Below are 16,745 nucleotides of genomic sequence, written 5' to 3'. Positions count from 1 at the left end.
TGTCACACCTCCCCTCCCAGAGCTTAGAGAGAAACCAGGAGTCCTGGCTCCCAGACCCCCTGCTCTAATCACTAGATGCTAGTGCGTTAGAGCAGGGGAGGGGAGCAGGAATAAGAACAAGGACTCTTGGGTTCTCCCCATAGCTGTGGGAGGGGAATGGGATTTCGTAGGTTAGAGTAGGGGGGCTGGGAATCAAGCATCCCAGGTGTAGCAGAAAGAAAGCCTGAAACATGAGGCCTTGTATCAGGCCTGAGGCCTGAATTAAAGTAGTGGGTCAAGCCCTGCTAATATAAAGCAAAGTCAGCAAGAGACAGGCTGAGAGCAGAAGTCAGTGATTGAACCTGGGAGCTTAGTGCATGAGCTAAAAGCCACCTGGTTGTTAGCTAAGGCTGGAGAGCAGCAGGGCCAGCTCTAGGTTTTTTGCGGCCCCAAGCAAAACATTGCCGCCCCAAGCTCCGAGAGTTGTGCTGCCCCAAGCACTTGCTTTGCTGATGCCTAGAGCCGGTCCTGGAGAGCAGACTCGTTTTCTCTCTCTCTCTAAGTGGACTCAGTGCCAGATGGGGCAGAACACCACACCCAGGAGGTGTGTGGGTTACACAGGCTCACAGAACCTGGCAAGAGCAGGGCTGGTATTGCAGAAACACACACATTCCTGAGAAGTGCTAGGCACAGGACACTCATGCAAGCGCAGTCCAGAAGGGTGGTAGCAGAACACCCTGGTACCAAGTATGGGTACAAACACTGATCCAAGAGTACACTGATCCTCTCTTAGCGATAAGGGCAGGATGGGAGCATAATGAATAAAAATGTTTTGATCGACCCACCATGTACAAGTTAAAGGGTGGAAACTAACCACGTCAAAGGGGCAGTAACTAGCTATGTCAGAGAGGCAATACGTAACTTGTTTGTGTCGGTGAATAACGAGGGGTCTCACAGGCAGTGTCTTTAGCCAGCCTAGGGGACAGTGAAAAGTCCCGCCGCTCACTGAGCTGCGTCTATTGTCACAGGCTACATGTCTTAGTATCCTCATAGAGTCTGCCAGGTGCTATTACCGTGCTTTGTCGGCAATAAAGCAGGCCGGGTGCCTTCGCTACTAACCCAAGTTTTGTGGGTTTTGTGAGCAGTGCCGCACGCAGAAAAAACATACACATGGAGCCAACAACTGACAACACTGGTGACCCCGCCCACTGTAAAAACTATAACTTTTAACTTTTAAAACAAAGAAAGCGAGAGAGAGCAGAGAGGCGGGAGAAAGGGGGGCGAGGGTGAAGAGCAACCTAGGAAGGTAGGGAGACCTGAGCCAAGAGAGATTAACTCTATCAAGGGATCTTAAAGTACTGGCAGCAGCAGCCAGTTTAGCCAACTGAGAAAGGATATAAAAGAAAACTTAACTGGTAGGTAAAAATATTTGAGAAAGAAGGTTCTATTTTAATCTCTGAGCGAGGAGTGTGTGGCTTCATGGGTTAAAGCAGTTGGGAACCCGCACCCCTGGTTTTTATCCTGGCTTTGAGAGGAGAGTTGGGGTCATTACCTGAATTTTTCCCTCCAGTGTTTGTTGCTTTTGTCTGCAAGCCAAGTGGATGTTCTAGGTGTTAATCCACTCCATTTTGGGTTTTCACTTTGAAATCCTTTTTTATTCACTTCCCTGAGATCGAGTCACAGCTTCTGTCTCCTAATGTGATCTGTGATCTGTTTCATTTTTTCCAGTGACTGTATAGTTTGCTACTTCTCCCTACTGGGCACTTACTTGTCCCGTTCTGACAGGCACCAGTCTAGATCTCTGTTTAAGTTTAACCAGAACCTGTTTTTTATCGTACAGTTGTGTTTGCACTGCAGCAGCCCATGTCTTATTTTTTTAATTTTGCTAGGGCCGCCTTTTTCCACTCTGTCCCCATTCTTCAGGCACAGGGGAGCTACCAGAAGCCTGCTATTGACCACCAATATTTATAACGGGATAGCACATGTCTTTTTTGCAGATTTTTTCAGCTGTTTCCAATGTTTTATTCTGTTCCTGTGCTTGCTGTAAGGTAAACACTCTTTACCATCTATACATTTATGCTTCATCTGTCCCTTAGTTTTTACATTTCCTTTTATGACTGATGGACAGATTTTATTTTTCAATTGTTTTTAGTTTCTTATGGTAGGCCTGGGAATGTTAGGTCCCCGGATCATGACTGAGGAGTGGGGTTTTATGAGTGAGCCTTGGGGGCACCCAAATAATGAATATATATGGATAATATGGATATGGCATATATATGTATATAAATACAGCTTCCATATGAGGAGAGTTTAATAAGACTGGGACTTTTCAGCGTGGAAAAGAGATGACTAAGGGGGGATGTGATAGAGGTCTATAAAATCATGACTAGTGTGGGGAAAGTAAATAAGGAAGTGTTATTTACTCCTTTTCATAACACAAGAACTAGGGGTCACCAAATGAAATTAATAGGCAGCAGGTTTAAAACAAACAAAAGGAAGTATTTCTTCACACAACGCACAGTCAACCTGTGGAACTCTTTGCCAGAGGATGCTGTGAAGGCCAAGCTATAACAGGGTTCAAAAAAGAACTAGATAAGTTCATGGAGGATAGGTCCATCAATTGCTATTAGCCAGGATGGGCAGGGATGGCATTCCTGGCCTTATCAGGAACAGTATCCCTGATAATGTCACAGCTAACCTGGTGGCTGAACTTTGTGATTTTGTCCTCACCCACAACTATTTCACATTTGGGGACAATATATACCTTCAAGTCAGCGGCACTGCTATGGGTACCCGCATGGCCCCACAATATGCCAACATTTTTATGGCTGACTTAGAACAACGCTTCCTTAGCTCTCGTCCCCTAACGCCCCTACTCTACTTGCGCTACATTGATGACATCTTCATCATCTGGACCCATGGAAAAGAAGCCCTTGAGGAATTTCACCATGATTTCAATAATTTCCATCCCACCATCAACCTCAGCCTAGATCAATCCACACAAGCGGTCCATTTCCTGGACACTACTGTGCTAATAAGCGATGGTCACATCAATACCACCCTATACCGGAAACCTACTGACCGCTACACTTACCTACATGCCTCCAGCTTCCATCCAGGACACACCACACGATCCATTGTCTACAGCCAAGCTCTAAGATATAACCGCATTTGCTCCAATCCCTCGGATAGAGACAAGCACCTACAAGATCTCTATCAAGCATTCTTAAAACTACAATACCCACCTGCTGAAGTGAAAAAACAGATTGACAGAGCCAGACGAGTACCCAGAAGTCACCTCCTACAAGACAGGCCCAACAAAGAAAATAACAGAACACCACTAGCTGTCACCTCCAGCCCCCAACTAAAACCTCTCCAGCGCATCATCAGAGATCTACAACCTATCCTGAAAGATGATCCTTTACTCTCACAGATCTTGGGAGACAGACCTGTCCTCGCTTACAGACAACCCCCCAACCTAAAGCAAATACTCACCAGCAACCACACATCACTGAACAAAACCACTAACCCAGGAACCTATCCTTGTAACAAACCCCGATGCCAACTCTGTCCACATATCTACTCAAGTGACATCATCATAGGACCTAATCACATCAGCCATATCATCAGGGGCTCGTTCACCTGCACATCTACCAATGTGATATATGCCATCATGTGCCAGCAATGCCCCTCTGCCATGTACATTGGCCAAACCGGACAGTCTCTACGCAAAAGAATTAATGGACACAAATCTGACATCAGGAATCAAAATACTCAAAAACCAGTGGGAGAACACTTTAACCTGTCTGGTCATTCAGTGACAGACCTGCGGGTGGCTATATTACAACAGAAAAACTTCAAAAACAGACTCCAAAGAGAGACTGCAGAGCTAGAATTGATATGCAAACTAGACACAATCAACTCCGGTTTGAATAAGGACTGGGAATGGCTGAGCCATTACAAACGTTGACTCTATCTCCCCTTGTAAGTACTCTCACACTTCTTATCACACTGTCTGTACTCGGCTAGCTTGATTATCACTTCAAAAGTTTTTTTTTTTTCTCTTAATTAATTGGCCTCTCAGAGTTGGTAAGACAACTCCCACCTGTTTATGCTCTCTGTATGTGTGTATATATATCTCCTCATTATATGTTCCATTCTATATGCATCCGAAGAAGTGGGCTGTAGTCCACGAAAGCTTATGCTCTAATAAATTTGTTAGTCTCTAAGGTGCCACAAGTACTCCTGTTATTCCTGGCCTTAGTTTGCTAGAAGCTAGAGGCAGGGGATGGATCACTTGATGATTACCTGTTCAGTTCATTCCCTCTGGTGCACCTGGAATTGGCTACTGTTGGAAGACAGATACTGGGCTAGATGGACCATTGTTCTGACCCAGTATGGCTGTTCTTATGTGTGGTACATATGGGTATGTATGCATAGTATGTATGTGTAATATGACACCACCTTATATCCAAGCATAAATTATTTTTCCAATCTGGTGTTTTAGTCTGGCCCTTTTACTTTGGTGATGCAGATAGCAATACACTCCTACTAGGCAATTACAGTTATCACCTGTATCATCATTAGGAGTAGGCTGAGTGTTTTGAAATACTGGGATAGGCATTAATACAGTGTGTCCCACAGTGCTATGTATATGAGAAGTAAAACAGAAATTTGGAGTAGTGACATTATAAATGAGGCCTTTATATATAAATTTCTTGTGATTAGTTACTACATAGTACTGTCCACCCATGTTATAGGTAATCCTGGCTCCTGGTTGTCACCCTCTGGGGTAAACTTTGCTGGGCAGGAAGCAGGAATGTCTAGCTTCTCTGTTCCATTGGTTGCATTGCTCTGGGATACACCAGTAGCTGACATAGATCCAGTTGTTTCTTACAGATGCTGTTTTCCAGGTAACCTACTGAATGCATGGTAACCAATTTATGAAATATTGCTGTGTCAGGATTTAGTATTGGTATTGAGACACTGAACCAGATGGTTTTGAATAACATGTGCCTTACTTAGGATGCAGTGTTACTGACTCAGATTATGACTAGTATTAACAAGGGAGCAGAGAAACGTTCCCAGTGACAGTTTTTGTTGGAACCTTTCCAGGGCCAGCAATCTGTTTGCTTTGGACAAAATGACATTTATGTTCACGGAAAAAAGCTTTGCCTTTTTTTTTTTTTTAACCAGTCCTAACTGGGAACGGGAGGCCAGGTTTGTTATAGTGTTTCGGTGCCTGGTGAGATTTTCAAACGCATCTAGATGCCTAACTCCCTTTGCTTTCAATGGTGCAGGCATCTAGGTGGTTTGAAAATCCCATTAGATGCCCAAATGCCTTTGCAATCTGGCCTTTAAACATCTCTGCAGGTCTGGCCCTGAATCACTCTGTGGCAGCGCTGGGAACGCAGGCTGGGTCTCCTAAGGCCTAGCCAGCTCCCTGGCTGGTGGCTCCTGTTGTGTGAATGTAGATGGAGTAAATGGGCCAAGGTGCTAACAGAGCCCAGACACCGTCCAGAACTAGCCACAGGGAATGGGACCCAGAGACCTCCCCCTGCTCAGTGCCATCGCAAACACACCACGAAACAGCCCTTAACCTTCTATTAACACCACAGGAAAGGAGGGGTATAGTTATAACTCTGTTATTAAAATAATCCAACATTTTGGTGGCAGCAATAGTAAGGAGAATTGGGGACTGTATTTCAGCTACATGGCATGGGGGTGTGCACACGACGAGAAGCCAACTTCTCCTCATAGTTACATCAATGCATCCCCACTGAATTTAGGAGGATTTTTAGATATTACTGAGAGGAGCCTTTGAACCGTGAAGCATTTAATTCGGCTGTTGTTTGCACAACACCTGTAATTCCCTTTCCCTGGCACCGGGACAGTTTGGGAAGGAAACGCCCCCATCTGCCAGTCTCTTAGACGGTATCTGAGATGGTGATAATGAACCTCGCATGTTGTGGGGAGGGGAAGAGAAGTGAGCTGGGGCAGGCTGGAGCTGCTGTTGTCGGGTCTGCTGTTGTTAAAGTCGATCCCATTTAATCCTGGGTGGTGTTTGGGGTTCTCGGAGCATGCAGGGGGTGATGATGTCATCTGGGTCCCTCTCTCTGGCCCGGGCTAGCCAGGACATGTCTCAGGATCAGGATGATGAAGACCCGGGGTCCCAGGGATGGTGGGGGGCAGCCCCGATAGTGAATTTGACTCCAGTAGCCCCCATCTGCACTTTCTCATTTCCCCCCAGCGTCTCTGTCGTGAAGGGCCCCAAAGGGAGCGGTGGGCAGAACGGCCCCTCCCCCACAGATTTGTCCCCCAGTTAGGCCTAGCTTCCAACACTGAGTTTTGGTTCACTGATTTCCGGCCCCATGCCCCTCTCGTTTCCCAGACATGAGCTTGTCACAGGCCTTGAGGGACACCAGGAGTTCCTTTTGTTGAAGCTAATTCCATCTCTGTCTCCCTTTCCCACACACTGCTGTTAGTGTAGGTTGCTGTGATGGCACAGGGATTTTCCCTCACTCTTTACAGTTCCGCTCACAAGGAGGGTAAATGCCTGGACCCAACTCTCACACCACTTCCCTTCCTTTGCCTGCAGGGGAGCCGATGGGGAGGGAGAACAACACCTCAGTGACCGAATTCATCCTCCTCGGTTTCTCCAGCAACCCAGCGGAGGAGCTCGTCCTCTTTGGGGTCTTCACAGCCATCTACCTGGTGGCCCTGCTGGGCAATGTGCTCATCTTACTGCTGGTCAGCCTGGACTCCCGGCTCCACACGCCCATGTACTTCTTCCTGGGAAACCTCTCCGTGGTGGACATCGGCTACACCAGCTCCACTGTGCCCAAGATGCTGGCCAATTACCTGTCGCGGGACAAGTCCATCTCATGGGCCGGTTGCCTCTCCCAGATGTTCTTCTTCATCTCCTTTGGGGGGATCGAATGCCTGATACTGGGGGTCATGGCCTATGACCGCTACGTGGCCATCTGTCACCCGCTACACTACGGCATGTTCATGAGCCGGCGGGTGTGTGCCCTGCTGGCTGCAGCCGCCTGGGCCATGGGCTTGACCAACTCGTCTGTGCACTCATCCCTGATGTCCATCCTGTCCTTCTGCCGGGGCAACATCCTCCGCCACTTCTTCTGCGACATCCCCCCGCTCTTCCAGCTCTCCTGTTCTGACACCCGGACCAACCAGGCTGTCACCATTGTTGTGGGAGGTGCTATCGTCTTCAGCTCCTTGCTGGGGACCCTGGTGTCCTATGTGTACATCGCACTGGCCGTCCTCAGGATCCGCACGAGGGAAGGGCGCCTCAAGGCCTTCTCCACCTGCGCCTCCCACCTGATCGTGGTCAGCCTCTACTTTGGCACCATCCTCTTCACCTACCTCCGTCCCAACTCCACCTACTCGCAGGAGCAGGACCGGGCACTGCCTGTGCTCTATGGCATCATCATCCCCATGCTCAACCCCATCATCTACAGCCTGAGGAACAAAGATGTGAAAGGGGCGCTCCAAAAAGCCCTGGCTAGGAGCTAGGCAGGTATTGTCTTCTAATGGACAGTGCACAGATTTGGGAGTCTGGACTCCTGGGTTCCATCCCCAGCTGTGGGAGAGGAGTGGCATCGAGTGGGTAGCATTTGCAATGGGTACTGGGAATCAGGAATTCTGGGTTCCATGCCCAGTTGAGGGATGGACTCTGGGTGTGCGTACACTAGGGATTGTGATTGTATCTGGCAAAGTTGAAAGTTTTTTCTTTTGTCTGAACATTTTTCAGTTTTCGGCAGTATTAGGTGTAACACTTTTGGATTTGGGAGAAAATAGTTTGGTTTATCTTTTCTGAAAACCTCCAAAAATAAAAATAAGTCGATTTTCAATGTTTTGACAAAAAGTCAACAGTTTCTGAGGAGTTGTTTTCCCATTGGGAGGAGGAACGGATAACTCACATTAATGACATACACTCCTTCTTGTTCCTGTGTCAGCTGCTGTAATTTATACGTGGGGAAACCTCAATCCAAGATATTCGCAAAGGAGTTTATGGATGTCATCTCATGTTGTACAACTACTTTGCTAACCTCAGACCTGGTTGAAAATGCCATTTGTTTCCATAGAAAATAAAGAAAATAGAATGAAAAAGAGGTTTGTTCCGTAAAAAACAATACGCCACACAAATCTTTTATTTGTTAGGTTGGTTGCTTAATTGTTTTTTTCAACAACAACAAAAACCCTTGTCCCACATAAATTGTTTTTCAAAAACAGTTTTTTGTAGAGATCTTGTTTTTGGTAAAACATCCAGTTTGGGTAAAAATGTTCAGCCTCAAAAACCGGTTTGGGTAAAATGTTTCTGGTTTTGGTAAAAATGTCCAGTAAAATGATAAAATGATTGGTTTTAAAAACCTTTCATTGTAAAAAAAAAAAAAGTCAGCTTTAGAAAACAGAATTGTTTAAATAGGCATTTTTTCCAAAAATTGAAAAATGTTCAGTTTCTGTGTTTTCAATGGAAAACTGGAAATTATCAGCAAAAATAACATTTTCCTGTAAACATTCCTAAGTTGGTTAAAAACTCTTGCTCCTTGGAAAAATGGTTGGGTGAAATATTTTTTAACATCTCTATGGCTGAGAGTCCAGAGAGGACTAAGGACTTAAGGACTAATAAATATGGACAGCTGATCATTGAGAATCGATTATTATTTCATCATTAATTATTTATTATTGGTCTGGCTGTAGCCCCAGTGACCAGAGTAATGGATCCGGAACCCCATTGTGCCGGGTGCTGCACAGACAGAATTAAAAGAAGGCTCCTGCCCCAAACAGCTGATTGTCTGTCCTGTCCAACTCTCTGGGTTGACCTATTGCAAGGTTCCTGTGACTGTAACTTTGGGGAAGGGGGAGGGTTGGCACTGGGCCCTTGTACATCAGTGACCCATTAGGTGTGTGACGCGATCCCTGTGGCGATAGCAATATTCAGGGGGGAGAATCCTGGCTGTGACTGCAACATTGACTCACTTAGCTGGGGTGTTTCACACCTTATGGTTGGATCCAGTACTTCTTCTCCTAGTTCCATCTCTTTGTCTCTGGTCCTTCCTTAACGTCAGATCCCGGAAATGAATGTTATTGTTTTAACACGTGGAACTGGGCTCAGTGCAGGAGCCAAGGGGAAGGATCTCTGGCCTAGGATGTACTGGAGGTCAGGGAGCATGTGCTGAATGCTCTCTCCAGGCTTTATAGTCTATCGGCCAGACCCCAGCTGGTGGAAATCAGCCATAGCACCACTGGGGTCAATGGGCCAGACCCCCATTTGGCGGGAATTGGATGTAGCTCCATTGGGGTCAATGGACCCAATATGCAACTGGTGGGAGTCAGCCGTAGCTCCACTGGAGTCAATGGGTGAGACCCCCAGCTAGTGTGAATTGGCCATAGCTCTGTTGGAGTCAATGGACCCAATCAGTAGTTTGTGTGAATCAGCCGTTGCTATGCTGGTGTCAATGGGACAGAGCCCCAGCTATTGTAAATCTGTATCACTTCACCCAAGTCAATGGGCCAGAATTAGGTCCCCCAGTTCCATGGTGTTCCTTGCTCCCTCGTGCTGAATTGGCACGCCAAGAAGCCATAACAAACCACAACCAGTCCCCATTGTATTCCAGCTTTGTGTCACCAGCTGCGCCTGGCCAAATGGGGGTGTCCTGTCCCACATTCCAATTGCCCTCTTGGTGGCCAACCCGGTGGTCAGAGACGACACTTAGTCTTGTCTCACCGATGCTAGATTCACTTTTCTTCACGTGGTTGCTGTTTTATCTTCATATTCTTGTTGGATTAATAAAACTCCAGTTAGTCGTCTGGTCTGTTCCTTAGGCAGCCAAGCCAGGGCAATCAGCACATGCGGACTGACTCCTGTGCAACCTGCCCTTTCTTCTCATCCCATTTACACTTTGTAGTTTCAAGCTCATGTCAGATTATCTGCGCCACACAGATCCCAAGACCTGACATCCTGACGGCTCTTTCAGATGGGATGGAAAAGACAAAACCAAACAGGAGTCAAACATTATATCCAGATTAGGAGTCACACAGCTACGTTCCAGGACCCCATGTAAACAGACTTGGAGCTTCATAGGTTTTATGGCCAGAGAGGACCTATAGAGCCTCCTGTCTGACCTGTGTAGCACTGGCCATTAAATGGCCTCTGTTCCCCCTTTATTGAGCTACATAACTTGTGTTTGATTAAAATTCTTCCAAAAGGGTCTGCAGCCTGGACAGGCAGACACCAAGCAACAGAGAATTCCCTTGGGAATTGATTCCCTTGGTTAATCACGCACAGCGTTATACAGTGATGCCTAATTTCTCACTTGACTGTCTGGCTTCAACTTCCAGCTATTGGTTCTTTTTCTTCCATTCTCTGCTCCATTCCAGAGCCCTTTACTTCCTGATGTTTTCTCCCCAGGAAGGTGCTTTTACCCTGAAATCAAGTCACCTCTCAATCTTCTGGATTGACATCTGAAGACATTTTCTCCAGCCCTCAGATCTGGAGCTGGTGCAGGGAAAAGCCATGAGAATGATCACAGGGTTAGAAAATGTTCCTCATAGTGATAGACTCAAGGAGCTCAATGTATTTAGCTTGACAATGAGAAAGCGAAGGGTAAGGGGTGTCTTGATCCCAGTCTACAAATATCTACCTGGGGAACAAATATTAATAATGGGCTCCAATCTAGCAGAGCAAGGTCTAACACGATCCAATGGCTAGAAGGTGAAGCTAGACAATTTCAGACTGGAAATAAGGCATACATAGTTAATGGTGTGAGTAATTAACCATTGGATCAATTTACCAAGGGTCACGGTTGATTCTCCATCACTGATAATTTTTATATCAAGATGAGATTTTTTTTCTAAAAGCTCTGCTCTAGAAATTATTTGGGGGCAGTTCTCTGGCCGGTGCTCTACAGGGGGTCAGACTAGATGGTTACAGTTGTTTTTTCTGGCATTGGAATCTATGAATCTATGAATTTCTTTTATAGCTCCCCTTTGCAAATTTGGATTTATTTCAGATCACATGGAATTTTCTTGGACACTTTGGGTTCCTAGCTCGCTTTTGCTTTATTGACATGCCAAGAAGCCATAACAAACCACAACCAGTCCCTATTGTATTCCAGCTTTCCACTTTGGGTTCCTGGCATGTGTTGACAGAAGCAGAGATAGGAATTTCTTTCGCTGCTGTATTTTACTTTTATTTCACAACATAAGCACCCAAAACCAGATATGTTTATGAGATATCACAGTCTCTGAGCATCATGGGCATGAACAGAACTGCAAGTGTCAACTAACATTCACAGGAGGTGAATGCAAGTTTGTAATAAGTTAGAATTATAATAATATATGGTAGTAATTAGAGCTGGGAGGAAGTTTTCACTTGAATAGTTCATTCACTGAACAATGCACTTTGGGGCAACTGAAACTATTTTGTATTTTGGGGATGAATTTGATGAATAATTTTTGCCAAATAGAAAAAAAAATGGAAATGGTTCGTTTGGGCATTTTTTTAAATGAAATATTTCGATTTCTTTTCTCTAACTGACAATTCATTTGGAAATTTAGCTAGATTTGTTTTTAAAAATATAAATAGGAACAACCCCCACCCCACCCAAGTGTAACTAAATGGAAGAAAAGTTTCATTTCAAGTTGAACAAATCCCTTCGTTCAGCCCCAAATGAATTGTTTTCAGGGCCGGCTCCAGGCACCAGCTTAACAAGCAGGTGCTTGGGGCGGCCAAGGGAAAGGGGCAGCACGTGCAGCAATTCGGGGGCAGCAGGTCCCTCTTGCCCTCTCGGAGCAAAGGACCTGCCACTGAACTGCCGCCGCCGCTCGCGGCTCTTTTTTTTTTCCCCCAATTGCCGCCGCTGGTCGCGATTGTGATCGCGGGTTTTTTTTTTTTTGCTTGGGGCGGCAGAAATGCTAGAGACGGCCCTGATTGTTTTTCAGTTCTTTATTTCAGCAAAAACAATCCTATTTTATCTTCAGCCCCGGTTCTAGCTGCTCCCCCTGCCGCCAGTCAGGGAATTCTATGAATACAGTCCACTAGGCAATAGAGACAATAGATGTTATCAGTATCCTGATACCCTGAGCTTAAAACACTGGACTTGTTACCTTCAAATGCAGCAGGAGAAGTGGAGAGTGTCAGATTGTTCCAAACCTTCCCATGAAGCAGGGAAAGAATTCATGGAAAATCAACTCAAAGACAAGAGCTGGGATTTTCAAATGGGCCTAAGGGAGTTAGGTAACCAACTTCTACTCACTTTCAATGGAAGTTGGGAACCAACTCTCTTTGGCTTCTTTGAAACCTCACCAAATGTCTGAGAGGTTCAAAGGGATTTGGATTAAAGTGAATAGGTATTCAAATCCCCTAGTACCATTGGATGAAAGTGAATGGGCATTCAGATCCCCTAGTACCACTGAATGAAAGTGAATGGGTATTCAAATGACCTAGTACAACTGGATGAAAGTGATTGGGTATTTAAATCCCATAATAAACTGGGTTGGGAATTTTACAAAATGTTCTTTTATTGGCACATACCAGTGTGACAAAGGCCTGGAATGTGGGTCTCCCACATTCCATGTATCGTCACCACCAGCCTGTGGGGTAAATCTCTCCAGCTGGAGCGGTCCCATGTTGTGTAATTAATTCACTACCCATGAGGCTGGAGAGACTGAATGCAGGGCACCCAAATCAGGCATAGCAGGAAATGGGACTCGGGTTTCTCATGTCCTAGGTCAGAGTCCTGGCCACTGGACTGTGTGGACAATCCTGACATGGGTCCTTGTTTTTCATGGAGGACTTCAAAAGGTCTCCGTGGTCTCCCAATAGGGCCCAACATCTCTCTCTTGTGGTGTGAAGTGGAATCTCGTTTTTTGTCCAGCCCTCTCTGAGCAGCAGCTATGGGACATCGCTGGGTTGGTTTGGTGGGGAAGGTTTTTTCTAATGAGAGTTGATGTTGCAGCATGAGCACCATTCCTCTAGGGGCTAGCTCCCCGAAGCTGCTAGCTCTGTTCAAAAAGTGTGCAGCATTAATTCTTGGGGCTGATAAAGGACGGGTTTGAGTCTTGGAGGCTGAGGCTGGAGTCATTCGAGTGCCACTCAGCTGTTAGCCACGTAGATGTGCTACAATTAATCTCTGTTTAGTCTGTATGTTTTAGAACAGAAATCTTAGACCCCAATCCTGCCTGATTTAGGCAAGGATCCTTTCAGTAGATCTATCTATCTATCTATCTATCTATCTATCTATCTATCTATCTATCTATCTATCTATCTATCTATCTATCTATCTATCTATCTCCTGCTCACCATCTGTGGGGTTGAGTGTAGCTAGTGCAGGCTCTCAGGGCAAAGCTGTGCAGCCCGGATCCATCTGTTCAGATTCTCACCACACACGCCGCTCCAGCCAGCCAGTCATTCGTGCTGCAGATCCCAGGCACTTGGAACTAAACAGAGACCCATCAACTCAGAAAATAACATGGCTCAGAGACATGGAGGCTGACAATGGATGCTGAAGTCATGGGCGCATCAACGATAGATCCAACATGTGCACAGGCAGCAGCTGTCCCATTTGTGCCCAGCACTTGCTGTTTCTCTGGAAGATTGTGGGAGCTGTTTTCTACCTCTGGGTTTCCTCTCTATCCTGCTGAGCTGCCGTGGTGTAAGTAACCCCTGCATTGCAATGTTTGGTCCCACTCCTCAGTCCTGGCTGTGCTGCACATGTGCTTAACACACAGTGATTGTGTTGAACCCCAGCTGGCTTCCGCAGGATTTCTGTGCTCCTAGTGACTGCAGACTCAAGCCCGGGTGTTTTATTTTCAATGAGATGAAACTGAAAGTGCTAGAAAAGAAATTCCCAGTCCAATAACTGATCAGACTGTGAGGATGTGCGACGCTGCAGCCAAAAAGGCTAATGAAATCCTTGGCTTATAAACAGGGCAAGCTCAAGGAGGAGCAGAGAGGTAATTTTATCTCTGTATCTGGCACTGATGTGACCACTGCTGGAATCCTGTGTCCAGTTCTGGGGTCCACAATTCAAGAAGGAGGTTGATAAATTGCAAAGCGTTCAGAGAAGACCCAAGAGAATGATTAAAGGATTAGAAAACCTGCCTTATCGTGATAGACTCAAGTAGCTCAATGTATTTAAGGGGTGACTGGATCACATTCTGTAAGTTCCTTCATAGGGAACAAATAGTTAATAACTCACTCTTCAATCCAGTAGAGAAAGGTCTCACATGATCCAATGACTGGAAGTTGAAGCTAGACACATTCAGACTGGAAATAAGGCGTAAATTTTAATGGTGAGAGTAATTTACCCCTGGAACAACTTAGTGAGGATCATGGTGGATTCTCCATCACTGACAATTTTTAAGTCAACATGGTTTGTTTTTCTAAAAGCTCTACTCTAGGAATTATTTGGGGGACCTTCTCTGGCCTGGGTTTGACAGGAGGTCAGACTGGGTGGTCACAATAGTCCGTTTGGACCCTACAATCTAAGAATCTATGAATAGGAGAGAGCGGAGTTTATTTTGTAGGTAATTCAAATGATCTCAAAGTCTATTTGCCAGGATTGCTATGATGTAAGCAATTTAAAATTTGTTTCATGCTGTCATTTTCAGAGCTGCTAGAGAAATAATTTTCTCCATGAAAAGTTTTGACAAATATATTCCATTTTTGTCAAAATATTTCTTTGAAGGATTTCAAGTTTTATCATTTTTTTGATGACCGTCCATCCAAAAAATTGACCATTAGTTTTTTTTTTTTCATTTTTTCTAAATCTGTCATGGAAAATGTTCAGATTTCATAGACAAAAATAGAACAAAATTAATTTAGCTGTTTCTTGAGAATAAACAATACATTTTGACAATTTTTTCCTGTTTTGTAAATTTGTTTTTCTTTTAAAACACCCCTCAAAATTTGCTGAAAACAGATTTTTCCACCCAAAATTTCCATGTAGTTGAAAGTCAATTTTCCATCAACAAATATCTTAATAGAATACTTTCAATCATCTCTGAATATTACCTTCAAGTTTTGAACCAGAAGGTAATCTGGCAGATAAGAAAAGCTCAGACACTAATGGCTTTTCTTGCAGAATTTTGGGTGGGACTTTCAAGGGAGACTAAGAGAATTAAATGCTCAACTGCCATTGAATTTCCATGGGATTTAGGTGCATGACTCCCTTAAATTCATGTGGAAAACCAAGCCAAAATTCTTAGAAGACTTGTATTGAAAGAAAGAAAGAAATAAAGAAAGAAAGAAAGAAAGAAAGAAAGAAAGAAAGAAAGAAGTCCCCAAATCTCTCACCCCCCCTCACAAAACAACTAAAAATTGCAAAGCCAAGAAACTTAGTGTTAAGGTTAAACTTACAAGAAATCCCAGACTTTTAAAAGTGTACTCAGGTGTGTGTCATAGGTCCTGTACTGCCAAGCTAATGAATAGTCTCATGTAGTTCAAATGTCACTGGCACCCATGCCTGATACTACAGTGATGAGAGCAGTAGAAGAAACTAAATAGACTAGACTAGACTAGAATATCATTGGAGCACTTGCTCAAAGAACAGACTAGTTGGGTAGGACAAAGGTGCTGGTTCCTTACTTCTAAAGAAAACGTTTATAGGACATGTCTATGGGCGGACATGTTTATGTCCATGAGAATTTTGCTTTATTAATGACACAGCATTTCTGCCCACAGCACTAGGACTGGTCACACAACATTATTCATCACCATGGTGACCATCCAAGAGGAGACCTGGATGGATGTATTATGTCAACTGAGGTTAGCATTTCACAAAGCATGAAAAATGCTGGTTAGAATAAGGTATAATAGATGGATCCATCCCTAGCTCACCCCTGTCTGCTATTCAGTAGTGTTCATGGGACTACGTTAGGGTCCGATGTGTTAGGGAAGGAAGAAATCTGTGCCTAGAGCTGCTACGAATTCCCAAGTGGTCATTGTATGACATGCGGTGACATAACCATTCATTACATTGCTTAGTGGTTTTGTTACAGCTGGTCAAAACAAAACACCAAATGAGGAGCGAGGATTTATGAAAATATCGTCCAATGATTTTTCAAAAATTTTGGGTTGAAATTCAAATTTTTGTTGTTGATAAAATGGAATTGTGGAAATCTTTGATCAACTGTAATCGTGATGCTGGGCCTGAAGTGGCTAACCTAGTGAGGAGGGCTTTAAACTAGGTTCACCGGGGGAAGGAGACCAAAGACCTGAGGTAAGTGGGGAAATGGGATCCTGGGAGGAAGCACAAGCAGGAGAGCGCAAGAGGGGAGGACTCCTGTCTCATGCTGAGAAAGAGGGACGATCAATGAGTTATCTTAAGTGCCTATACACAAATGCAAGAAGCCTGGGAAACAAGCAGGGAGAACTGGAAGTCCTGGCACAGTCAGGGAACTATGATGTGATTGGAATAACAGAGACTTGGTGGGATAACTCACATGACTGGAGTACTGTCATGGATGAATATAAATTGTTCAGGAAGGACAGGCAGGGCAGAAAAGGTGGGGGAGTTGCGTTGTATATAAGAGAGGAGTATGACTGCTCAGAGCTCCGGTATGAAACTGCAGAAAAACCTGAGAGTCTCTGGATAAAGTTGAGAAGTGTGAGCAACAAGAGTGATGTCGTGGTTGGAGTCTGCTATAGACCACCAGACCAGGGGGATGAGGTGGATGAGGCTTTCTTCTGGCAACTAGCAGAAGTTGCTAGATCGCAGGCCCTGGTTCTCATGGGAGACTTT

The 16,745-nt window shown here is 44.9% G+C and overlaps 1 protein-coding gene across 2 annotated transcripts; it reads left to right on the top strand.

Annotated features, from left to right (window-relative positions):
• The first annotated feature begins 1,314 nt into the window (after positions 1 to 1,314).
• LOC128845929 (olfactory receptor 1019-like) lies at positions 1,315 to 8,609 on the top strand. Of its 2 annotated transcripts, none has more exons than XM_054045019.1 (2): positions 1,315 to 1,394; positions 6,578 to 8,609. In XM_054045019.1, exon 2 carries the CDS (start codon positions 6,586 to 6,588, stop codon positions 7,510 to 7,512), a length of 927 nt encoding a protein of 308 aa, XP_053900994.1. In that variant the 5' UTR covers positions 1,315 to 1,394; positions 6,578 to 6,585; the 3' UTR covers positions 7,513 to 8,609. The 2 variants fall into 2 exon arrangements, with proteins under 2 accessions (XP_053900994.1, XP_053900995.1); XM_054045020.1 differs by lacking the exon at positions 1,315 to 1,394 and adding an exon at positions 1,973 to 2,027.
• Positions 8,610 to 16,745: the final 8,136 nt, after the last annotated feature.

The sequence above is a fragment of the Malaclemys terrapin genome, chromosome 12 (assembly GCF_027887155.1).
Source record: "Malaclemys terrapin pileata isolate rMalTer1 chromosome 12, rMalTer1.hap1, whole genome shotgun sequence".
Lineage (NCBI taxonomy): Eukaryota > Metazoa > Chordata > Testudines > Emydidae > Malaclemys > Malaclemys terrapin.
Note: the sequence above shows the minus strand (reverse complement) of the source record. Positions and strands in the feature narration are given on the sequence as shown.